This window comes from Acipenser ruthenus, unplaced genomic scaffold (genome assembly GCF_902713425.1).
Source record: "Acipenser ruthenus unplaced genomic scaffold, fAciRut3.2 maternal haplotype, whole genome shotgun sequence".
NCBI classification, from domain to species: Eukaryota; Metazoa; Chordata; class Actinopteri; order Acipenseriformes; family Acipenseridae; genus Acipenser; species Acipenser ruthenus.
The window spans coordinates 125-26,545 of record NW_026707443.1 but is presented as its reverse complement, the minus strand read 5'-3'; the positions used below and the strand labels follow the sequence as shown (position 1 = coordinate 26,545).

At 43.1% G+C, this 26,421-nt stretch overlaps 3 protein-coding genes across 4 annotated transcripts; 2 read left to right on the top strand and 1 right to left on the bottom strand.

The window, feature by feature from the left end:
* LOC131696478 (N-alpha-acetyltransferase 60) lies at positions 1–7,291 on the top strand (the record flags this gene model as incomplete). Of its 2 annotated transcripts, none has more annotated exon segments than XM_059018826.1 (7): positions 1–161; positions 2,508–2,623; positions 2,972–3,101; positions 3,364–3,460; positions 3,825–4,059; positions 4,787–4,985; positions 5,413–7,291. In XM_059018826.1, coding segments are annotated over 5 exon segments (729 nt in total). In that variant the 3' UTR covers positions 4,944–4,985; positions 5,413–7,291.
* A 1,904-nt stretch (positions 7,292–9,195) lies between these two features.
* On the top strand, positions 9,196–21,250 carry LOC117973651 (calcium-regulated heat-stable protein 1-like). Its single transcript, XM_034926637.2, has 4 exons — positions 9,196–9,385; positions 18,031–18,245; positions 18,975–19,097; positions 20,748–21,250. Exons 2-4 carry the CDS (start codon positions 18,073–18,075, stop codon positions 20,908–20,910), a joined length of 459 nt encoding a protein of 152 aa, XP_034782528.1. The 5' UTR covers positions 9,196–9,385; positions 18,031–18,072; the 3' UTR covers positions 20,911–21,250.
* A 1,533-nt stretch (positions 21,251–22,783) lies between these two features.
* On the bottom strand, positions 22,784–25,264 carry LOC131727307 (phosphomannomutase 2-like; the record flags this gene model as incomplete). The annotated part of the gene is made up of 6 exons (XM_059018827.1): positions 22,784–23,519; positions 24,231–24,346; positions 24,442–24,517; positions 24,689–24,788; positions 24,957–25,048; positions 25,148–25,264. Coding segments are annotated over 6 exons (606 nt in total), but the record flags the coding sequence as incomplete, so codon positions are not given.
* Positions 25,265–26,421: the final 1,157 nt, after the last annotated feature.

Sequence of the window (26,421 nt, the reverse complement as noted above, 5' to 3'; positions counted from 1 at the left end):
AGGTGAATTTTCAGTAGCTGTAGCTTTTTCTGTTTTATTCAAAACAAACACGTTTCATTTTCTTTTTTTATTATGGTGGTACCGCCCCAGTGAATACAGCTAGAGACCGTAAAGGAGACGCCTTTTGTTTACGTTCCTCCTGCTGACAGCGCGTAAACAAGGCAGGTTTGTTGAAATTATTATTTGGTGTATCATTTAAGTTAGCTACAAATTGACAACGCGTGTTTTTTATAGACCGCATACCACGCAGTAATATATACTTGCGATTCAAACGCAATTGTTGCCCTCATGTTATAACATTGATCTGTAAGTTGAGACAAGGGAAACGTGTTTCCTAACCGTATAAACCCGCTAGTCTAGTCTAGGGTTCTGTTTCCTCTCGCTTGCCCCCTCTGTGGAGCTTAAATCTATCAAAATCTGAATATTCCGGTTTTTATTTTTAGGATAATGTTATGTGCATTAATGAATACATACAGGTGTGCTAGCGTACTACCGCATAGTGATATTTTTGTATATGTCATTTTTTTCTCAATCGATTATTGATTGTCACGTTCCAAAACCATGTTGGTCAGTGTTAAGAAAGTGGAAAATACAGTAATGACGTTTAATAAAACTGTGGAATGTCAAAAGAAAATTTTCCAGACCTTGTTAGCTAACGGCATTGGTGGAGATGTCGTCCTAGATGTAGCCTGACCTGCAGTGATCTGTTACGTAAAAACGTGGTCGTGGTATCGCACGATTCTGTCCTTCCACGCACTAGGGAAGCTCGCTGCACAAAAAGAAGTGTTTTTGCTATTGGCTCCGTTGCAAAGTTAGCTTCATACTAGGTAGACATTAGTAATAGATAGTGCATTAATTTACAGCTTTGGCTTTCCAATATTTAATTGTGTTGGTGCAGCTTATTATTATTATTATTATTATTATTATTATTATTATTATTATTATTATTATTATTATTATTATTATTATTGTTGTTGTTGTTTAAGGGGAGTATTTCCATAGTGGAATAAGGGATGCAACGTTGCAGTATAAAAGCATCCCTTTTAAGCTTGTCACATTTAGTTTGTTTCCACTGTCAGCTCATTATGTTGTTTCCAGATATTTTCAGTGTGTATCAAGTTAAGGTGTTATCAGTGTACTGAAAGCATGTTGCATTATTTTGTATTATTCTTATACTGGTATTTTTTTACTTGCTGTATTTCCTGGCCAGTGGTTCAAGAAAAGGGTTTGTAACCAGGAGGTCCCCGGTTCAAATCCCTCCTCAACCACTGACTCATTGTGTGACCCTGAGCAAGTCACTTCACCTCCTTGTGCTCCGTCTTTCGGGTGAGACGTAGTTATAAGTGACTCTGCAGCTGATGCACAGTTCGCACACCCTACTCTCTGTAAGTTGTGGATAAAGGCGTCTGCTAAATAAACTACGACCAGTAATAATGTGTCAAGACCAGTAATTGAGGAATGTTCTAAGGGGCTGTGCTGTAGCATTGTTTGCAGCACAGGGCAGACATGGACTTGCTCTGTGTTTGCACTGATTGGGGGCTGAAGGTTCAGTGTTCACCCTCGCATTGTGATGTTGACTCTCGCAACTGAAAATTCACCTATCATGAGTCAGCATTGCAATGGATTAGAATAAAGATAATTCAGTTAGCTTCAACAAGCGCAGACCGTCCTGTTGGCTACAATAGGAGATGACGGGTCACATTCATAAAGCACTTCCCACCCTTTTTTTTGTAAAACGAAAATCGATCTGCTAATGTTGAAGAACGAAACGAGCAGGAGCTCTTAAATCACCCTTTTCATTATTTATTTATTTATTTGAAGCTGTTTAACTGCTCTGTTTTGTTTTCAAGCACAACAGTACTGATGTGACTGATACTGAGCAGTGTGCTGCAGTGACAGTGTGTTCCTGTTCTAGGTGTGACTGTGACACAGTGTGCTCCTGTTCTAGGTGTGACTGTGACACAGTGTGCTCCTGTTCTAGGTGTGACTGTGACACAGTGTGTTCCTGTTCTAGGTGTGACTGTGACACAGTGTGTTCCTGTTCTAGGTGCGACTGTGACAGTGTGCTCCTGTTCTAGGTGTGACTGTGACACAGTGTGTTCCTGTTCTAGGTGTGACTGTGACACAGTGTGTTCCTGTTCTCGGTGTGACTGTGACACAGTGTGTTCCTGTTCTAGGTGTGACTCTGACACAGTGTGCTCCTGTTCTAGGTGTGACTGTGACACAGTGTGCTCCTGTTCTAGGTGTGACTGTGACACAGTGTGCTCCTGTTCTAGGTGTGACTGTGACACAGTGTGCTCCTGTTCTAGGTGTGACTGTGACACAGTGTGCTCCTGTTCTAGGTGTAACTGTGACACAGTGTGTTCCTGTTCTAGGTGTGACTGCGACACAGTGTGTTCCTGTTCTTGGTGTGACTGTGACACAGTGTGTTCCTGTTCTAGGTGTGACTGTGACACAGTGTGTTCCTGTTCTAGGTGTGACTGTGACACAGTGTGTTCCTGTTCTAGGTGTGAATGACCGACGTGGTGCCCTCCACTGCGCTTAGCGAGATCAAGCTTCGTCTGCTCTGTCACGATGACATAGACACCGTCAAGCACCTGTGCAGTGACTGGTTCCCAATTGAGTAAGTGTATTATTGCAGGCTCCCCCATTATAATGTGTCCCTTTGTACTGCAGAACCTTGTGCTCCGTCCTGTTAAATCAATGTCCTATTGTAAGTGACTCTGCATATAATGCACAATTCACAGCCTACCTCTGTAAAGCTCTTTGTGATGGTGATCCACTATGAAAGCGCTAGATAAAAATAAAGATGTTATTATAAGACAGAAAGGTTGTATTTGCCTCATAATGATGCAGCTGCACCTCTTCTCCACAGGAGTATTTTACTGCTTTAAAAAAAACAGCAAGTTGTTTTCTGTCGTTGCATCGCTGCTTTCTTAGCAGTTTGCTGTTCCCTTCCCCTTCCCTTCAGGTATCCAGACTCATGGTATCGGGACATCACTGCCAACAAGAAGTTCTTCTCCCTGTCCGCCACGTACAGAGGCGGCATCATGGGAATGATAGTGGCTGAAATTAAAGGCAGAACGAAAGTACATAAAGAGGTAAGCACAGTCTTGATGATTTTTTTCAGTTCAATTAAATGCATTTTTTTTTTGTCACAAGTGAAGATGTTCAGTTCACAGTAAGTGGCATCCTTTTAAAAATCAATAAAATAATAATAATGATCTGTAAATTGTTCCAGATCTTTTGTGGTCACACTGTGCTGTTGCTGTGGAAGTCAGTAGAAGAATAAAAGTGTGATTTGTGACGTTGCTTACTTCTGCGGCCCCTCGTTTAACTGTTCCTTTTCTTGGTTCTCCACAGGATGGAGACATTCTGGCCTCTAGCTTCCCTGTTGATACGCAGGTCGCTTACATATTAAGTTTAGGAGTTGTAAAGGAATTTAGGAAACATGGAATAGGTAAGAAGCAATTCAACAGTTTCTAGAGAATATATGTTTTTTTTTTATTGTATAACAAGTATTTATTTAATCCAATCACATTTTTTTTGTTTCACTGTTAATCCACACTATAAATACATTTTCAATATTTCCTCCTATAGAAATTGTATCTGTCTATAACATCGTGCTCTTTGATTTGCATATTGTTACCGCATGCTTTGTTTTTTTATTTCTGTATTATTAGAAAATAAAAATGATTGATCTACGAAATAAGTCATTTTCCATGTCCCCCACACACTCCAACGCAAACTGTCAAATTGTGATTTATAAAATTGCTCTCCTGGTGGCTGGATTGGATAACGTTCTCTGTGTTCCTTTTCCCCAGGTTCTCTTTTACTAGACAGTCTGAAAGAACACATATCCACAATGGCTCAGGATCACTGCAAAGCAATCTATCTGCATGTCCTCACGACAAACAACACAGCCATTCACTTCTATGAAAACAGAGACTTTAGACAGCACCACTACTTGCCTTATTACTACTCAATAAGGGGGGTGCTGAAAGATGGCTTTACATACGTGCTGTACATCAACGGCGGGCACCCTCCCTGGACAATCTTATATCCTTTACTCCTGAGATTCAACTCGATTGGGTTACATGGCTTTTGTAATGGACGTGTTTGTTTTTCCCCCGTAACTATAAAACACTCGGCAGTTCTAAAATTAGAAATACTGAAAAACTTCAGTGACAAACGTTATGACTTGTAGTCTTTCTCGATGATTGAACACGCTGAGAAAGACTTCTATTCGAAACTTTTATCATTTAGTGTATTAAGTTTCTTTTAAACATTTGTAAATATAACCGTATGTGGAATTATATGTTTTTTTTGATGAGATGATAAGCAAGTCTAGTAAAATCTGTATTTAGTACCATTCACGTCAGGACCACTTGATTTCGTGCTACTGGAGGAATTGAATTTCTTTGGAGTGAAGTACAGCCAGGTCAGTGAGGCATGAAAAAAATAGCGTGCATCTGTAAGATTTATAAAATCTGTCTGCGTCTCGCATGAGGATTTATATTTGACTCCTCGTCTAGAGTAACTGCTGTAGCTTCACAAATAACATTTTAAGGGTTTCTTAGGTGTCATTTCACCAAGTCAAGCACATTATTATTATCATTATTATTATTATTATTATTATTATTATTATTATTATTATTATTATTATTGTTGTTGTTGTTGTTGTTGTTGTTGCTGTTATTGTTATATTTAATAATTCAGATCAGGTTGTATTTACTGCTCTGTACTGTGTATTGTCACTCTCTTGTTTTCCCTAACACATGCTCACTGACTATATTCAGCATATAGGGTCCACTTTAGCGAATCTGAGCCCCTGTTCCATTCCCCAGAGGATATACCGTCAAGCACAGAGCCTTCTCCGTAGTTTTTTACCCTGGTCAGGAATTTCTGCCAAGAGCGGTATAGAGTACAGCCGGACGATGTGAGGCGGGGGCTGAAACGAGTCTGAAGGGGGGGGCTGGATTAAGGTTTGTGACTCTGTTATTTTAACTGTAAAGTCTCACTTCTTTTAATTTAAGGGATTTATTTATTTATTATTATTTGTTTTTGTTTTTTTATCTGAAACTGTTAGCTGAGATGTAAGTGGCATCAAACATTTGACCACTGTGGATTAAATAGACGTGCAGAGAGCAGTGCTTTTACAGCCAGCTAGTGCTCGATAATGCGTGTCAGTTATGTGGTACCTGATGCGCACAAGGCATCGGTTTCAGTAAACTGGCACGCTTTGAAGTGAGCGCAGTTTCCTCTCTTGTCTTGGCTTCAGGGCCCAGGTATCGAGGGTTGTGCCTCTCTGGTGGGCTGTAAATAAACCTGGTTGCTCATGATTTGAGCATTGCCCTTTGTTTTTGTTGCTGCTCTTCGAGACGCCCGGTTTAATTTGTCTTTTTCTTGCAGTTATGGAATATCGCTCTTCATGTGTGGATGGATCTTGCTGTGACCTCCAGCCACCTCCACTCCAGAGTGGGACCTGGTGGTGACTGTGATTTCTATCAAAGGGCAGTCCCTCTCGCAGACTCATTGTATTATATATGTACATACACACACACACACACACACACACACACACACACACACACACTCACTCACTCACTCTGCGTCGCTGGCTGTGTCCACCGCCATCGACGTGCCTGTAATTTGCTGCTGTGTAGAGAACATGAATGTGTGTCTCGTCCATAGATTTTTAACGAAGTTGTAGATGTGTGCGTCTGTTTCTATTAGGGTTGAAATCTGAGCAGTAGCAGCATTCCCTCTCAAGGTAATGGCTGATCCTTTACCATCTGAACTGTGTGCACAGCATAGGAACAAGTAGCCTTCATATCCTGCATCTACAGTACAGACAAATGCATGCACATCCTTTAGATGTCTTTAAAACACAATGTTTCCAAACCCCAGTATGTTTTACAAAAAAACAAATGAAATCGAAAAAAGACCCGTCAGATATTGCCATTTTGTGATTTGATGCATGTTTATCTAGTTTTAAATTAGACAAAAAAAAAAAAAAAAACAATGACACGATTGTTTTGATGAATTTATGTATAAATGTATAATTTTAAACTCTGCTTTTCAAATTGTAATTCAGTCTGGGAGGGTTCCAGTTTATGTATAATGTGTACATTTTAAATATCTGAAATAGAGTTTTAACAGAAAGCAGTCTGGAGAAATTCACAGCAAAACCGCTTTCTGAATGTGTAACTCCTTTTGAGGGTTTGATGGGCTCAGTCATATTTCAATTGCCTATTTATTTCTTAGCAAATGCATGAAAATGAGTTGCTTGGTAGAGCAAGGCAGCCAGCCTGGTGGTACTGGAACCCTTCGCTGTCTTTGCAGTTTTGCAATGGCTTGTCCTGTGATTATCCTACACAGTTTATCCTGGTTTGCCATGTTTATTAATATGCTTTACCTGCACCTTGCTGTTCTTTACAGTGCTTACCTATGCTTTGTTGCACTTTGCTGTGCTTTTACTGTGGGGACACTTTTAATAGGGTTTATTGTACGGCTTCAGTGGCAGGTTGTCCAAACCCAGTTTATTCACAGTAAGGCGGTCCAGAGGTCAGTAAAAGGAGAAGGTGTTCCTCTGTCTGACATCAGAGTGATAATTTGGTTGCACAGTAATCATGTGTGCATAAAGATACTCTTTATATTCTTTAATGGACCAATGAATGACAAGAATAATCTCCAAAAACATGAACATGGCACACCTGGATTGTGCAGGTAGCTGTAAAGCTGGGACAACAGCGCCATCTGCTGGTTCTGCCTCGAAAGTGTCCGACGTCTAATTTCAGTGTGCTTGGAAACAGAATGTTGTATGTGTTTGACCTTGTACAGCAACCACCCCGTTTAACAGAAATTGATATATTTTAATATATTTAGAGTTTTTACATTTTTATTTTCCTTTTTTTTTTTGTTGCTAATTTTACGTTCTGCTTCTGGCTGCACATAAAGTAAGGATGTAACTAAACTGTTCCATTTACTGTTTTATTTGCTGGACCTGTTTTATATGAAAATTGCTGTGTAAGTTAAATAAATACACTAAAAATAAATAAAACTACAGGTAAATAATGCAGCTTTGTGATAACCTGTTTAGTTTTTTTTTTGTTAAGGGAATAAAAGTCTAACTATACGGCAAGTGAATCTCGCTTTAACACCAACTAGATTCAGCTGTATATTAGTATATTAGTCCACATGCATGCATCTTTGATACAACCGTGAGCACATACACCATAATTGCTTTGAAATTAGCAGCAAAAAAACAGCTGCAAATAATTTTTTTTTGTGTGTCCCTGTTTTAAATCAAATGTGGGGTTGTTCCAAAAGGGGGTCGTTTTAAAATCATTGTTAGACGTCTCACTTGTTTTGTATGAGAAACAAATAGCTAACTGGTTAGAGAACTGGACTGGACTCACCCAAGGGAATGGAGTTCCAGCTGTGGTATTCAGCCCATTAATCCTTCATTTATACTGTTTAATTTGACTTGGATGTTTTGCACATCCACCTCAACACCATCCTCACTTTTGGTAGCGTATGCTGACGCCTTGACGAAGAGAATCCATATTTCAGATTCTACCTGCTACGAATTACAGGTCTGTTCTGTTAAGAATAAATGAGCTGTATCTGTCTCACTGTGTCAGTGCCTTCAATGATCTGGATTCACATGTAATAAAAAAAAACAGTAACATTTTAATTTGGGGGAAATTCTGCAGGGGCATTGGCATTTAATGTATGTTCTGTATAGAGGTCCAGTGTCCAGTCTTGGCGTGACTGGAGAATCAGGGACTGGATAACATGACTGTTCAGCGCTATAGACTGGCATATTGTCACATGATCTGAGTGAAATGAGGAACAAGTCCATTCAGTGCCTGGCAGTGAGGATTCTGCAGGCAAGCTCAGCGCCAGGGGACAAGGTGATTACCATTGAACCAGTTCATTTTAACAGGAATAACTGAGCTGTTCAGACGTGTTATTTGAATGAAGTGGAGACGTGAGTATCCAGCCACCTCGGAGATGGATCTTATCAGCTTTCAGAAGCTAAGTAAGGTTAGTCCTGGTTAGTATTTGGATAGGAGGACCTCATTGGGAAATAAGGGGGCCCAGTGGGGGAGTAGCTACTCAGCCAGTTTCAGGGGTACTGTCCCTGAAGAGTATAATATATATTTAATTATTTCATACACACTGAAATCAACAAGTATTTCAGCAAAGGACGGGGTTCAGTTTCAGTTTATTTTACTGTATCCAAAAACACAGCGTCAGCTGGTTCACTGCCTGGCCCCTTTTAGAGCAATGGTGACCTAACATTAAGTGTAGCGTACGCTCCTTTTTATCTGCTTTGTGACGTGCTTTATTTCTTTATACAAACTATCTACGGACGTGGAGCGGCTCGCTGCAGCTGAACGTTGTGCGCGTCAGCACTCATCTGATTGTAACAGCCCGGTCAGTAACATCCACTCCCATTGGGCGGCTAGCAGCAGTATGACAAAGAAGTCCGATGATCGGGACGCATGTCTGCAGAATACGAATTTGCAGTGAAATGTTTAATCGCAATTTGAAAAGCGATTCTCCAGCAGACACACACACACACACACACACTCCAGAATCGGATATTCTCAATAACCTAAATAATGTTATTACCAAGTTTTAGGACACTCGGATAAGGTTGTTTTCCAGATACAGTGTATGGACAAATGTGAAACCAAAGAGGATTGTGCAGAGGTTTTTAAACAGAAGTTATAGATAAGAAACCCCAAATAAGCTGGCTACTACTGGTTCTAGACCAGTGCTTCGGACCCCTGTGTCTGCTGGTTTTCATTCCATAGGAGGCTGCAGCTGATGCATAGCTCACACACCCGAGTCTCATAAAACTAATAATAATAATTCCAACTGAGCTCTCGATTACTTACCTAGACCCTAAATAACTAGAACTAATAATTTGCTTAATTAGACCTTTTTAATTGTTCTCAGCTCCTAAAAAGTTGCAGAGTTGGACAGCCCTGGTCTAGACACGGTCAGCTATATGCTTTTGTGATATTTCGTTTTAAAGCCACTGTACCTTTAATTCAGGTGGCACGCAACAGAACGGGTTCGCTCGCATCTCGTAGTAGGAGACATACGGTAATGCTCTTCCTATTGTGATGTCAGGGCGGGGTATTTGCATCTGCTTCACGCCCCTTGAAAGTGACTCGCTCGCAGTCCGGGTAAAGCTGGTTATATAGTCAGTAGGGCTGGGTCGCTGGCTGCCTTGTTTCTGAGCGCAGTGGGCAACGCAACTCTGCTAGACCAGGAAATCACAAGTACGCTAGTTTATATCAAACTGGGAAGAGATACATACGCGCACTACAGAAAGCTGTTCCTTTCATGCAAAGTGGCTTTAAAGGTAAGTGATGCACTTTTGTATAAAGTTTGCCCTGAAAGATATTACTGCTTTAATTTCAACAATGTATCCCTTAATCAGTGTGTGTTCACACTGCCCATTCCTGGTTCTGGAAACAGCGACGTGTTTATTGTAAGCGTTCTCTGGCGGGTTTGCATGTGCCTATCTACAAACGTTACCTGTGGTTTTGTTTGTTGTTAGCTGGGTGGGTATTTCAATGGGACACAGGATCATATTTAAGCGGGAAAACGTACATTTAGATATGTAACGACTATTATAATTGAAATAAATACTACACGCAGTACTTATCTATGCGTTTGGTTAACTGCAAACCAATTCCTGGCAGTCATGTGTTTCGAGACCCGGATCGAACTACCAGCACCAGTCCGCTTTGCTTGTCTCTTTTTTTTTTTTTTTTTTTTTTTTTTTTCCCCCCAAAGCTTTACATTTTTCCTGCAAAAGATTGTTAATGGTATTCGACGTCATTGTCTCTTTAGATTTGGATGTTGCAACGTTCCAAGAGAGTTCCGATCAGAACTGAAGTTGGGGTCAGGCACGCTAACGCTCAATGCAGGAGTGTGTGATTGGTTTGAAATGCACTGCCCATGGCTTCAACTTGAAATCACTTTGTTATACCCTATCCGTGACCCCTTACCCCCAGCACTTCACTGTGTGTATTTTTGCGTAAGAAATCACGGAAAAACGACTGCACTGAATTCTGCGCCAATACTAAAATGGTGTGATCAAATTGAGAAAGCGCTCTGCATGAGCTATCAACAACCTCACACTAGTGGGATTTCACTGTTTTGCTTCCTGTCTACGTTGCTGATTAAGTAATCCCAAGGTTAATCTTTTAACGGCATATAAACGCAGGCAGCCTTCACAGATAAGCGTGGGGTCGGTCATTAACTAATGCTTATTAACTATGAAGTACTTTCAATCTGTAGTAAGCAGCGTTATCATTGCCCGCCTCCACTCCGCCTGTTTGCTGATGACCCAGCGTGACCCCGTTACTCACAGCAGCTCCCCTCCGAGTCAGACCTGACCAGCCCTCTTGAAGAAGCCCCTCCTGTCTTTCTGTAGGATGTGCAGAATGCTGTGCCTGATGTTATGTTGTGAAACTCTCCTCTGGAATGCTGAGTGTAGTGTGTAGAACTGGCTGCCAGGTCCGTCTGAGGTCGCTTCATAACTCAGGGTGATGGTACTTCTAATGGGATGTGCTGTGTGTCTTACATGGAGCATTCTGCTAATATGCAACTTAGCAAAAGACTGCAATCACGCCAAATGCGTACCTCCTGGCGTTATTGTGACCAAATGAAGTCCCACAGATATCGACTCTTCCACACCATTTTTTTAAACTGTTGTAAATTCTCGTGAATCAGTCCTGGGTCAGATCTGCAAATCCGGTAAAGCACGTGGCATGGGTGCGTAGAAAAACACCGAGTGATGCCAGGGTAGTGCTCCGCTCGCTGCGCTGCTGATAGAGACGAGAGCGTGCCAGGTAAGAGGCTACACTGGATTGATGTAGTATGCAATAGGGGAATTGCTACGAACAGGCTCAGTTGTATTTTTAATAGTAAGGTTTGTGCTTTCAGTTGTGTGTGTCTGTCAGGAAAAGCTAGTTAAACATATGCAGTATACTACCAGTTTATAAAATCCCCACAGGGGGGCGGTATTCCAGGTGATTGTTTACAGCATTGCTGCCAGTCCTGCCTGTCTGCTGTTCAGTCGAATAGCAATCAGCCAGCCCATGTGGGAGTGCTTCTCAGTCCTTGGCAGCTTCTGCTGTGTGCTGTAGTCTTCACTCGTGGACCTGGCAGGAAACGCGCAGAGTGCTTTAAAAGTGTGACCGCGTTTACACTCGGCACAATGTTTACTCTTTCTATACACGTCCAGCTGAAGCTCAGAGATGGGAGTCCGAGATGTGATCTTCAACTGGCCCTCACCAGTACCGCCAATGCAATATTACACAGCATTGAAAAATCAAGCCGTCTTTTTAATACAAACTGAAGAGACCAAGTTATAGTTGCAGTCCGACCTGGGTCCTGTGACTCAGCAGTGAGACACTGTGAGCCAGATGTGTGTCTGTGATGGTTCTGCCTGACTGTGAGGGTCCAGCGCATGATGCATCACAATATACAGTGGAAGGGATGGCCAGTATGAGAGTCCGGAGCTCCTGTCGTGAAGTCACATGATCCTCACTGTTCTACACCTATTGGAGCTGTAGTAGTGTCAGGCTATCATTAATCTTTCTGTGTGTGTGTAAAATTATTTTCCAGTCTTCATCAGGGACCTCCCTTTTTAAAAAGCTATTATTATCTACTAGATTGTCCTGGAATCAGATTGCACTCCCAGGATGTAAAGGGGTTGTTTCAAAAGCACCTGATGTGCATTAATCCAGGGATGAGTCTATAAACCTCTGCCATGCAATGATGAAGGTCACTGGAGCCTGTTCCCAGGGGGCGGAATGTGTGATTGACCAATCCAGAGAGCAGCAGCTCTGCCTGTCGTTTTGTAATCTGAGTTCATGGTACATGCTCCTCGGAAGTGCAGTACATCAGGGTTCTCGTGCAAAAACCTCCGGGCTGCTGGAGAGATTATGGGACAGTTCCTGAGTAACTGGCCTTATCTCCTCTGGGGTTGGGTGTGACAGATGTCTTCAGTCCTCTTTGATATTGAAATGTTTTATATGGAGTCATTCCACTCACAGAGATTCAAAGGCAACTGCACTGAGCCAGCAGAGCAGAGTTGATTGTTGCTTGGAGAATAGATGCATGATGAGGATGCTGATTTAATATCTACTGCAGTAACTCCATCTGGAGTCCTCTCGGTGTCCTCGGTTGCTTAGCAATGTCTGGTTATTATTTCTAAATGGTTTGCAAGTCAGTACAGGTTGATTTATGATAAAGGTACGGCTCTAACATCGCTTATGTAATTGAACCTGTGTGAGGAGTGCCAGCTCCTGTGGAGGTTGAAATGTTTCTGAATCGGGGCGGGAGTTTGTAACACGGCAACCTCTAAGCAGTGTGTTTGTGTGCCAGATGGATCAGCCAAATATTTGAACAGTTGAGGCCCATCTTTGACTTGTCAAGGTCAGATTTGAGTGTGTCGTGCTGTCAGAGGTTGAAACTGTAGATTCGAAGTCACTGCAAATGACTGCTGCTACAAAGTGCAGTGAAGATCATTATGTATGTACCGCAGCGAAAACATGTTCCATCAACAGTGTGCAAACGCGACCTGCTCTCAGAGACTGCCGTGCTGCAGAAACATGTTCCATCAACAGTGTGCAAACGCGACCTGCTCTCAGAGACTGCCGTGCTGCAGAAACATGTTCTATCAAGTCTGCAAATGCGACCTGCTCTCAGAGACTGCCGTGCTGCAGAAACATGTTCTATCAAGTCTGCAAACGCGACCTGCTCTCAGAGACTGCCGTGCTGCAGAAACATGTTCTATCAAGTCTGCAAACGCGACCTGCTCTCAGAGACTGCCGTGCTGCAGAAACATGTTCCATCAAGTCTGCAAACGCGACCTGCTCTCAGAGACTGCCGTGCTGCAGAAACATGTTCTATCAAGTCTGCAAACGCGACCTGCTCTCAGAGACTGCCGTGCTGCAGAAACATGTTCCATCAAGTCTGCAAACGCGACCTGCTCTCAGAGACTGCCGTGCTGCAGAAACATGTTCCATCAAGTCTGCAAACGCGACCTGCTCTCAGAGACTGCCGTGCTGCAGAAACATGTTCCATCAAGTCTGCAAACGCGACCTGCTCTCAGAGACTGCCGTGCTGCAGAAACATGTTCCATCAAGTCTGCAAACGCGACCTGCTCTCAGAGACTGCCGTGCTGCAGAAACATGTTCCATCAAGTCTGCAAACGCGACCTGCTCTCAGAGACTGCCGTGCTGCAGAAACATGTTCCATCAACAGTGTGCAAACGCGACCTGCTCTCAGAGACTGCCGTGCTGCAGAAACATGTTCCATCAACAGTGTGCAAACGCGACCTGCTCTCAGAGACTGCCGTGCTGCAGAAACATGTTCCATCAACAGTGTGCAAACGCGACCTGCTCTCAGAGACTGCCGTGCTGCAGAAACATGTTCCATCAACAGTGTGCAAACGCGACCTGCTCTCAGAGACTGCCGTGCTGCAGAAACATGTTCCATCAAGTCTGCAAACGCGACCTGCTCTCAGAGACTGCCGTGCTGCAGACTGATTCACAGACCTGCTGGGCCTGTCTCCTGCAGGGAGGTCAGTTAGTATTTTAATCACTTTGGCTTTTTAACAAATTAGAACTTTTTATAAGAGCTGCGTGAGTTTCATGTTGCCTGTGTTCGGCGCCTACGTTCCATAAGGATCAGTCCCCCTCCTCCTCCTCCTGATTTGATGAAATCTCCATTCTCCAGAGGAAGAGGAGGGGGTGGGTTTGTCCGGTTCATAAGCGTACAGTTCCTGGAACAATTCAGAACTGTTTGCTCATTAATTTAATTGTATGACTTGTCTTGATTTCAATCTGCTGAATGCCGTATTGCCCACATAAATATTTGTTCCACAAACACGGCCGCCTACAGCTCAATGTGAAATGAACCGCCCCCTGCAGAAGAGGAGTCGAGTGTAGCTGAAGAGGGTGACTCGGCCGTCAAGAGGCTCTGTGTCAGCAATTCATTCAGAAAGGTTTCATTATAATTTCTTTACATCTAAAATAGACCGTGGTATTGAAATGTCATCTTGGTGCTACTGTGTAAATCAGATCGACAACTTGGCACAACCAGGATTTGAACTAGCGAGCTCCTGATGGCATGACATTACAAAGAACAGTTTCAGATGCCAGTCGTAGACCAGTTGAGCAGTGTGTGTGCATGCGTGTGCTGGTAATAGTTTTTTCAGATGATCAATCCCCAGCATTAAACTATGAAAAGAATCACAAGTCTTTGTGTACAAACTAGACATACGAAACATTCCATACATCCAGTAGCCAAGGGGTGTTAGCTCCTGCTTTAAGTGAAAGAGGATATAACGCCCTTTCCTCCGACCCTCTCTGGAATCTGTCAGTTTGGCTGGGGAGCCTTGAGCGGCTGTACAGGTCCGGGGGATGCTGTTTCTAATGTGGGCCACGGAAATCTAGGACGAGAGCCAGCTGCTGAGCATTGCCAGCATTTACTGCAAGCCCCACTCGCTGCTTCACATGGTTTTATTAGGAGTGGACCAATCGCTGCTCTGGAAAATCATTAAGCCATTCTGCTGTTCACTTTGTGCGTTCGTGGCGAGACAGACCATTACTACAGCTTGTAGAAAGTTTCCTTTGTTCCTTCCCCACCCCCACCCCGCATTCTCAAAGCAGAAGATTGGTATGAGAGTAGATTAGTGCAGGCGACTGAATACCAGAAGAGCTTGAATGGAAATGCAGGTGTTTTGTCCACCCAGTAATTACAGACATGCTCAAATTTGTTGGTACCCCTCCACAAAAAACGAAGAATGCACAATTTTCTCTGAAATAACTTGAAACTGACAAAAGTAATTGGCATTCGCCATTGTTTATTCCATATTTAATAGAAATCAGACTTTGCTTTTGATTTTTTATTCAACATAATATTGTAACTAAGAAAACAAATGAAAATGGCATGGACAAAAATGATGGGACCGCTAACCTAATATTTTGATGCACAACCTTTAGAGGCAATCACTGCAATCAAACGTTTTCTGTAGCTCTCAATGAGACTTCTGCACCTGTTAACAGGTAGTTTGGCCCACTCTTCCTGAGCAAACTGCTCCAGCTGTCGCAGGTTTGATGGGTGCCTTCTCCAGACTGCAAGTTTCAGCTCTTTCCATAGATGTTCGATAGGATTCAGATCAGGACTCATAGAAGGCCACTTCAGAATAGTCCAATGTTTTGTTCTTACCCATTTTTGGGTGCTTTTAGCTGTGTGTTTTAGGTCATTATCCTGTTGGAGGACCCATGACCTGCGACTGAGACAGAGCTTTCTGACACTGGGCAGTACGTTTCGCTCCAGAATGCCTTGATAGTCTTGAGGTTTCATTGTGCCCTGCACAGATTCAAGGCACCCTGTGCCAGGCGCAGCAAAGCAGCCCCAAAACATAACCGAGCCTCCTCCATGTTTCACTGTAGGTATGGTGTTCTTTCCTTCTTTTCCTTCTTTTCACTCTGGGGTCGATTTTCCTCTTGCGGCCGCGCCCATGGAGGTTGGCTACACTTCCGTGGACCTTAAACTTCTTAATAATATTTGCAGCTGTTGTCACAGGAACATCAAGCTGCTTGGAGATGGTCTTGTAGCCTTTACCTTTACCATGCTCGTCTATTATTTTCTTTCTGATCTCCTCAGACAACTCTCTCCTTTGCTTTCTCTGGTCCATGTTCAGTGTGGTGCACACAATGGTACCAAACAGCACAGTGACTACTTTTCTCCATTTAAATAGGCTGAATGACTGATTACAAGATTGGAGACATGTGTGATACTAATTAAAGAAACTAATTTGTTTGAAATATCTCTATAATCCAATTATTTATTATCTTTTCTAAGGGGTACCAACAAATGTGTCCAGGCCATTTTTAGAATATCTTTGTAGAATAAGCAATAATTAATCTCTTTTCACAGCTTCTTTGCAAAGGCATGCAAGTATACATGATAAAATAGCTTTTAATTTCATCACTTTTCAGGAGGAATGAAGCATTATTTCAATGAGCTGTAAGGGTACCAACAAATTTGAGCACGTCTGTATGTACAGTCACTTACTGCACATCGACTGTGTGCTGGCAGGGTTCACAATGCAGTTACTCCAGTGTAATTGTTCGTATGGGCGTGTGAATCTGTACCATATACAATAAGAACCTTGGTCCCTTTCATGGACAAGGCTGTGTGCATGAAAGGGTGGGGGTCATTCGTACGCAGCGTTGCCTGACGCAGACACACTGTATGAATGTCTTTTTGTTTATTTATGAATCCATGCTCTCGTTTTGATTGTTTTGCAGTTTTCCATTACGCTGTGCTTGTTGAGACTCTCTGCACTGCCAGCCGCGGCACCCTGATTAATAACAATGCAAATCGCTGATGGACCCGCAGGTCTGACAGGGAGGCAGATAGGACTCCTTCCTGGATCTATTGACAGCCAAGCTGCTGTTTATCATTCCCACCACATTTCCAGCACACCCTGAAAGCAGGCTGTGCTCAACAGAAGAGGAAAGCAGGTTAACAGTACGAGCCAGCGTTCAGACGAACCGCCTTCACACTCTAGTGAATTTACCTACAGGGTAGCAGTTCAGCAACAACAGAAAGAAGATGAAATGGTAATGTAACTGAGGCAAGCAGTAATTCAATCTGACTAGCCTAGTCCAATGTAGGCTACGGTACTATACTGCCAATACCATGCGTATAACATTCAACAGTGCTACATTTAGAAATACTAAAAGAAATTCATTCAGTGACAAGCATCTGTCATTGCAGCTTGTATACTGTATATTACCCAAACAGAATTTGAGGCAGAGTTCCGTGGCACAAAGTGTGTGCTACAGATGGTAGGTCCACACAGTGTACAGGATTGCAGCTGTTGTGTGTGTGTGTGTGTGTGTGTGTGTGTTGACGTGTACAGTACTAACATGTCCCCTGAAAACGAAGACGCCACAAACCTGAAATATATTGCTGCAGGTAGACTTGGGAAAGCTCAGTAGTGTCAAACATGGGAGCTGGACAGTAGCTACCTGATCATCTTGTTTTGTTACTCTGCCCTTGTCGGACTCGGTATATTTCTGTTTATAACCATGAGAGTGATTGATAGATTGCTTAGTTGCCAGCGACGTCAGCCTCATGGACTGTATTTTCTATTCCTCTGGTCCTTGCCAACGCAAACATTTTGGTTTCTGTGTATGTATGTATGTATTTCTTGGTTTTTGTTTCGTTTCCCTCTAGATGCGCTGTACACAACCGTCAATCTGTAAATAACAAACTAGTTCCGCCTCACAGGCCCCCCCCCCCCCCTTATTAATCCCCTTAACTGGCTAACATGTTTGCTGTTCATGTAACAGAGTTTATAAATGACTGGAACAAGGTATAGTGCAAAAAAAAAACAAAACTGACCCCTGAAATAAATAACACATACTGTACAGAATGCTGTTTTTCTTTAATAGGTAATACAAGGTTTATTCCATACCCTGAGTAGAATCGTAGCATCATTAACACCTGCAGCTCCTGACTGATCACCCAATGATTTTTTTTTTTTTTTTATCATTAAGAAACTTTTCTCATTAAGAAATCCATCGAACAATGACTTTACCGTTACAAGGGCACACGTCCTACAGTTTGGTTTTATAATGAGTTTCACGCACCCTTGTTTCATCGTTGGTGCTCTTCAGCTGAAGCTTAGTGTTCTGCTGAGCATCTGTTTATGGAGTCATCGTTGGTGCGCAAGGCACTCTGCTGAGCATCTGTTAATGGAGTCATTGTTGGTGCGCAAGGCATGTTCAGAACAGAGAAGGGATAAAACATGTTCTCTCTGTTTAGACCAGACTAGTGAGAAAAATAATAACATGCACACTGTGATGAACTCATCCGTAACTAGCAACCGCTCAGTGATTAGGATGTGAAGCAGCAATAAAAGAAACTTGGAAAATACTGTGTTTCATATCTTCCCTCCCTGTCCCGCAGCTTGCTGGAGTCCCGCTGTGTGTTTGAGTGCGTGAGTCCACCATGTCCTCGGACGCCTCCTCCCCGCTCTCCCCTGGCTCCCCGCAGTCTCCCCTCTCTCCAGGGTCCCTGCGCCTGCCTGAGTACGGACACACCCGAGAACGCTGCCCGTCGCCCATGAGGGGCTACCTGATCCCCAGCCCCCTGCCCACCCGTCGCTCCAGGACCTGCTCCGCGTGAGTACCATCGCAGCCTTGCTCTCTCTCTCTCTCAGGACAGGGCCCCCCCCAGGATCTGCAGAGCCAGCACCGGCACGCAGGACTGCAGAGGCTGTGCTGTGCTTTCACTGGTGTGTTGGTCTGAAATAAGTCAAGCTGCAAGTGATGCATACCAACTACCATTAAACGCGCCGTCGTCACTGGGATTCATCAGGGTCATTTTAAAATGTTCCCTACAGGGCTTCTCATTTAATCACTCATGAAAGATACAGTTGAGTCCTCCGTCAGCGTGCTTTTAATCGTGTGTTTTTAAATGTCAAATGATTAACGATGTATAATATCCAAGTGATTCCCCCCCCCGCCCCTCTCTCTGCACTCTGACTTTCATTAAAGGAATCCTCTCCTTTCATGAATCTTTAAATGAATCCTATTGATGCCGCCAGCAGGGCTTTTAGATCTCGGTGTCACTTGTACACTTGAAATGTTTCAGGGTGGGATTTACTGAGCTTGTGCACCAGTGTAAAGTCTCTGCAGGTTTAGAAGGAAAGGTTAACAGGAAGACTTCTTCCAGTCGCACGTTTAATACTCCTAAACATTTCTAACAAACCCTATTCCAGCATTTCCAGGTGGCCTTTACCAAGGCTGCAGGACCCTGGAATTCCCAGAATCAGCCTTGATCCCTGGGTTGTGCACTGCGTGTGTGCAGGTGCTGCTCTGTTAACCCCTGTGTTTCTCTGCTGGCTGCAGGGCAGCGCGGGCTGCGGAGGGCCCGGTGTACACGGGCGTGTGTAAGTGCTTCTCTCGCGCCAAAGGACACGGCTTCATCACGCCCTCGGACGGAGGCTCGGACGTGTTCGTGCACATCTCGGAGTGAGTCTGGTGGGGTCTGGGTGAAAGTGGAGCATGGTGATATTATCTGCTCATCCTATGATACTTTCTGCTCTGCCTCCTGGTCAAGATGTCACTTTCACACACTATTAACCTGACTGATTCCAGATCACTAGTTTCTCAGAAGTCTACCGCGATTACATGCCTGCTTACAGAAGAATGGGGTGTTTTATTTTATATATAATATATATATATATATATATAATGTTAGCGCAACATTGTCTAGGAGGCTGTGTGGTCCAGTGGTTAAAGAAAAGGGCTTGTAACCAGAAGGTCCCTGGTTCAAATCCCACCTCAGCCACTGACTCATTATGTGACCCTGAGCAAGTCACTTAACCTCCTTGTGCTCCGTCTTTCGGGTGAGGCGTAGATGCATAGTTCACACACCCTAGTCTCTGTAAGTCTCCTTGGATAAAGGCGTCTGCTGAATAAAATAATAATAATAAACGAGGAGCTGTCATTTTAATCTTTTCAGCAAGGTCGTGCGTGGTTTTCTTTGAGCGCGCTGGGATCATTGTTCTTCCCCTCTTGTGGGATAGGTGATTGCGTTGGTTTGAGTCGAGAAGAAGAGCTTTGCATTGTGCAGAAGGTCCTTGGCAGTGACGTCAATTTAAATGTCACAGAATCAGCTAACCCTGTAGCGGCTCATTGTTTGTGTTGTGCTGGTCTCTGCTGCATGAGTCATTCAGAGAAGAGGGAGAGAGGGGGAGGACAAGGAGGAAGACATTTCCATTCCAGGTGATGGAACACAATGCACATCAGCTAGACGGTCTGCAAAAACAAGCCTGGCTTTAACTGAGATAAGATGGGACTCGCTGTGCAAGATTAGCATCTGTATGACCTTCTGCACCAGGTAAATGAAAGATTTAAAAGGCAGTGAATCATTTGGACAAGTTGAGACTGTGTTGGATTGGTATGAGGAAGCCTGAAGGCACTCGGCAGAAACCTAGAAATATTAGGAGACATATTCGAGACTTCTTTAGAAGGGCTGGGCATGAAGTACTGGGAGAGACTGGGAGGAATGGTCCTGTATGTTATACAGTACAGGACCCGCAGGACTGCAGTGTTAGAAACTGCTGCACAACCTGAGAACAAGAGATTTGAGATTGCATTAAAAAAAACCTGCTTCACTTTACCTCCCTCCCTCCCTGTTGGCACTCAGTTCTTTTTTTTGTTCTGTTTTGCCCTTTTTTCTATTTTAAAAACATAATTGTCAGGTTTGGTACAAATGAGCGCTTTTCATTTTGCCTAATGACTGGTGTGAGCAATCACAGATGGATGATCGGAGAAGGTGTGGCTCGCCTCTCGCTACGGTACATTTGAATGACTCAAAGTGACATCTTGCGTGTGTTTGCAGCTCAGTCTAGTAAACGAGGCAGCCCGCGTGATCCTACTCTTCTGTGCATGTGTGCATTTGAATATAACAGAGATTAAATCAGGTCTGTTAAATAGTGACTTGTACTGAGCTACACAGACCCTGATTAGCACTAATCTGGGACCTGCCTTTTTCTAAGGTAGCATTGCACAGTCCAACACCGCTGCTAATCAGGCTCTGTGAAACATGTCCCCAATCCTGTACAGGCTGTTATATAATTAATCACTCACTCTGTCTGTCTGTGTCTCTCCTCGCAGCATCGAAGGAGAGTACGTTCCAGTGGAGGGAGATGAGGTCTCCTACAAGCTGTGCTCCATTCCTCCGAAAATGGAGAAGGTCCAAGCAGTGGAAGTGACCATCACCCACCTCGCCCCTGGCAGCAAGCATGAGACCTGGTCAGGGCATGTCATCAGCAGCTAGGAGACCCGGCCGACTGCTTCATCCTCGAAACGGCCAGCCACAGGAGAGGAGGGGGCAGTGTGAGAGAGAGCGGGGGGCAGGACCCAGTCACCCCGTCATGTGCGTGGCCTTTATTTTTATTTCAAAAGGAGAAAAACGAAGTACGTAGTGCTGCTTCAGGTTTTTTATTGTCTTTTTGTTTGGTTATTTTGTGCGGTTTAATTTTCACACCAGTGCACGAAAGAGGATACTTGTGAAGTAAAGAAGTTTTGTTTCCACCCTAACTTTCCTCCTTTTTTTTGATGATGTTGTTGTTGTTGTTGTTAATTGTGGTGGGTAAAATAAATAAAATGAATCTTGATACTTGTGTCCTGAAATCCCTTTCAAAAGTGTAGGAGGCCCTGGATGTGTATCTACATTACGTACTGTCTGCTTCTAATTTTAATTCATTCATTTATTTTATGTAGCTACTATTTACAAAAACTTCAGTACCTGAATATCTTTTTTAAAAAAATAATAAAATACTGCCTTGTTAATAGAAATCTAGGCACAAAAAAAGTTGTATTTTTCCATGCAACAGTAAATGTGTAGTAGTTTAAGGTCAGTACATTTTGAATAGCTTCTCCTTGTCTGTACAGCAGTCGCCAGTTTTAAATATTGTGATTGTAGAAGAGGAGAGGTTCCCTCGTGCTGCAGCCCTTCTGATGGGGAGGAACAGTGCTGTGAGCTGCGAATTTGAGCTGTACACACTGACACTGCAAACGCATTCCCGGACAAGAATCTGGCTTCAAACGCTGTAGGGGCTCCGAGAGGAGGCTAACTGGCTAATTCATACAGGTGTGTCTGATTAAACGATTCTCAAAACAGCGTTCACGAAACACTCGTTCTCTTCTGAGTTTATTAACATCCACAGACAGGAACATCCTGATACTTGCTGCCAGACAAGCAAAAGAACACAAGATTGTACCAGTATTGTCAGTTCTGTACTTTCATAGACGAGTCTAAGGCTTTTCCTGTTATCCACTTTTTAATTGTTGAATTTTTAAATTCAGTGGGTTTTTTTGACAATTTAAATGACTTGGAATGAATGCAGTGGGTTTTCAATAAACACAAATAGAGTGCTGTGCCTGTGCTTCAGTGTGCTTCTTCCAGCTTTCTCCCATCCTCTGAAGAACACAGTCAAGCGCTGCCTGCATTTTATATAGTGCAGAGGAGTCGTCGGCTACTTAAAAAATAAATCTGGAGCTTACAACGAAGCAGCACAGCCCGCGAGGGGGTCGCTGTACCCTTTCAGAACATTTCAAGCTCTAATCTTTGAATAATCGGTTTTTAAAAGGTCCATCGTTTATATATTTGCTGACACCTCGTTTGACCGAAGCATTGCTCAGCTGTAAAGTGCTTTCCTTTTAAGCAAGAAGGTACAGACTGGTTGCATATTAAACATGCTAATGCAGCACACGTATTCATATGCATATAGCAGCAATGCACTTTGATCTCACAGAGACCACCTTTTATTAGCAATTGTCTTTCTGAGTTAGCAGACTTTTATTAAATGCACTTTAATTGCATGTAAATCGGGGCTTCCTTTCCGCTTGTCACACGCTGCATTTAGCCCTTCAAGTTTTGACTGGAATTAGACATTGGATTCGTCTCTTAATAAGCTTTTAGATGGACTCGGATCTAATTTGCATGCATTAAGCTCTCATTAGCACACTTTCAAACTTACTTAAAATGATACGCTTCAGAAGCAAGACACTGTTCTTATGTTTGACACTGCTTCCCACAAAAACAAAGAATTTAAACTGGTTTTTGCCACTGAGAGTAGAAGACGACCTAGTTATAGCAGACGAGCGTATAAAAAAACCACAAAAAAGATTAAGAAACGGTGAGAAAGTGCAAGGAAGTGATGCTTTAAAGCAGGCAGGTTTATAAAATAAAAATCCACCCATTCAAACACTATGGCATAACATTTGCGCTTAGAATAAACTTTTTTGTAAAGGTTACTTTTTAGTGCAGTTTAATGTCTGGCTGTTTGCGTTATAGCAGGAAAACACACAGTTCAGAAACACAGTCAACACACATACAGACACAGATGAAGAGATGGTCGGTTTAACATTACCACTTGCTATTACAGTAATTCAACCTTTGGTCTTGCAGACGGTTAGAACACATTTTAAAAAGGTTCAATCCACACGGTGGTTCTGCCCGTCCAGAAACAATTATGAAATGAGCTTGAAGGGCAAGCTGGCAAAAACATTCCTAATATGTGGTCATTACAATTCTACTCACCGGGATGGGAACTAAGTGAATGGTTTCACATCTAGGCTTAAGACATATTTCTTCTGATCAGGCTTTTTGATTGGCAGATACATTAAAAAGACTTTAGCAGAAGCATACCTGAATCAGAGGTGTGTTTCTCCGATGCTACATTACAGTTTAATATTAAGAGCACCCCCTGAATTCCAGTTAACTGTTCCTTCAATCTGCTGGAGGTGCCTATCCATACCAGACCCTCCGGGATGGCTTCACTGGAAGAAGAGCTCCTCACAGATGCGCTGGGTGTCCTCTGGACAGGAGACCTTGTGTCCTGTTGTCCGGGGGTCCATGTAGATCTCATAGTCATTACCCCCCTGAGGACAGACAAGAGAGACTGATCCTTACTTCAGCAGATTTCGATCCGTTTCAATTTAGATTCATTAAAGGATGCATTAAATTCTGTTCAAATAAACATATTAGAGCATACGGTATGGGAGCTGCAAGGAACTAACGGCACGCCTCTTCGTAACTCGTTTTCATCAGACAGAAGGGTTAGACGTGTTGCTTACTCTATGAATGCAATTGCTTACTCTATGAATGCCAGAGGCAGGAAACACAAAACGGATGCATTAAATCACTTTGCATTTCAAACACCAGGGATGAGGCTGCACAAGGGCACAGCACAGAGGATTGCCTTACAACAGCGAGATACCTGAAGCAGTGAGAGTGGTGGGAGAGGTAGACACCTCTGTGAACCATCAAGATGAGACCTATTAGGTTTACAAGATCAGGTCATTTGCAAATCTTTAGAAGTTGATTACTACTCAACTAATCTTTGTTTCCCCTGCTGAATATATTCAGATTGTATGCATTTAAAATCATGCTATGAGGAGAACAGCAAATGCACACTATGCTATTTTTTTTTGGTTACTGGGTTCCTACACCCTTCTAATGGATTTGTATGCAATCACTGTCCAGTATTTCACAGCAAAAATATTCCCGCTTTCATTCTGTCTGCAATGGTGTCTCGGATCTAAAGCGATTCAAACTTGCGGATAACAAACGCTGCATCGGCTGTCACTTACCGGCATGGTTTTATCTCCAAAGAAATGGATCTTCTCGTATGCATCCTTTTCCAGGATGCCCAGGCAGTACCTCTTATCCCAGCCCTCCGGGAACACGTCAAAGCTGATCTGTCCTCCTGGGGTGGGTGAGTTAGAAAACAAACACGCCACAGTTACGAACACACCAGCTGGTACAACGCCAACCACACAGGAACCAGCACACTGATATTACCTATAGAGAACGCCAGCCCACGTCCGACAAACTCTTTCCTGAGAGCAGCTACAAATTTATCTCGGATATGTTCTTTCTGTAAAAATAAAAACACTGACTAACACACACGTTGTTTCACATGTTTGTGTTGCTGTTGTGCAAAGCAATAACCGGAGCAGACACGAGGCACTGTTTATTTAAAGCTGACTCACACTTCATCGATGAATGGCAGGATTATGGATTAGGGTTAGGGTGACACCCGACTCACTTTATCCAGCTCAAAGAACTCCATTCGTTCTTCCTGAGTGCAGCTCCGCCCCACCGGCGACACGTTCAGCATTCCGTTTCGGAACTCGATGAAAGTCCCTCTAAAGAGACAGGAGAGGTTCCCCTGATCAATCGACTTGATTTCCAATTGGAAGAGAAATTAAAAGGTGACTGATACAAAGCTTAAAGAAAATTTAAAAAATAAAATAAAGTAAACCGCAGTGTAATAGTGGACGTCTGGGCCATTCAGGTAGACCCCGGTTCATTACCTTTTCTTGGGGAGTTTAATCTTTGCCATGTAATTCAAACAGAAGTTGATAAAGTCCTGAAGGAGTTCTTCCCCAAGATGAGCTTGTATACTCTGAACAGGAAGAAGAGGTAATTGAGATGAAACTGTTTAAAAAACAAACAAGCATTTTTACATTGATCAAGTTACGAACAGAAAATAAGTTTTACCAACCTGTACGGACAGCAGTTTGCCAGCTTTGTACGCGACCAGGCCGTTTTCAGCAAACACATAATCAACCTTCTCCACTACTGATAAAACAAACAAACAGAAAACGCATGAGGGCTCAGCCTAGGACAGGGCAGGCCCAAAACGGGAGAGGGAATTCAGACCCTATCTCGACTTCTGTTGCATTAAAAAAAACAAAAGGATGACAAGCTCAAGCTGTTGCACATAAACTCACATGACATTGCTGTCTCTGTTTTATTATTGACAGTTTTTCAAATGGAAACCAATTTTCTGATTCCATTAGCTGGGGCAGACACAGTTTCAAGGAAATTCAATTTCATTTCAAAAGTGCAGCTGAAAATGTGTGTCAGCGTGACCCCTCAGCTTCACTCTGCTGTGTGTTATTATCAGCAGTGCACTCGGCTCATTTGGTTAAAGAGAATACATGAGGCAGCTAATGCAAGCTCTACAGCTTTCTGTGCAAAACTCTCAATTCGCCAGAACATCACAGACAGAAACAACACTGCATGCAGCTTCTGATGGCTTTTTCAAGATTCAATTTGCAGGTCTACAGCACTATCTGATAAAACAGCTTCCCCTCTCCCTGCCACGCCCCTGCCAGTCCTCTAACCTTGCAGATCTTTCACAATGTGCACACCCACCCCTCCCACAGCAGACCACCCAGATACCACCTCCTGATTGGCCGGATGCCCTGGGTGTGTGACGGAGCAGTTGCTCTGATTGGCTGGGTGCAATGTGGGCGGAGTGTGAGAGAAGGCTGACACTATCACTGTTCTGATAAACAGGACCCAGCTCCCTGACTGCTAAAAATCTCCCCGCCCATACTGCAGAGGATTTTAAAGGAGTGTATTTATGTTTTGCAAAGAATTAAAAAAAAAAGTACACTTTCATTTGGAAAGAAAAGTTTAGAAAAGCATTCAAAATTCAAATGATACAACAGTTACAATATTTCACCAGCAAGTGGCGGTATTGACATTAAAAGAAGGCAGAGTACCCTCATTGTACAATATGCTTTTTCAGTAGTCACATATCAGTCCCAGAATCTCACCTGTCTAAAGGCTCTTCCTCAGACTAGCATACAGTCCCTCCCTAATTGTCATTTGTCCTTATTATTAGTTCAGTGACTAACTGCATTTCAATACAGTGTGTCTGGTATGCTTCTTGTGACACGTGCCACCTTGAAATAGCAAACCACAGGCCACACTGATTAGCAAATGATATAACTGTGGTAACCTTATCATCATGCAGATGAAGGGGCT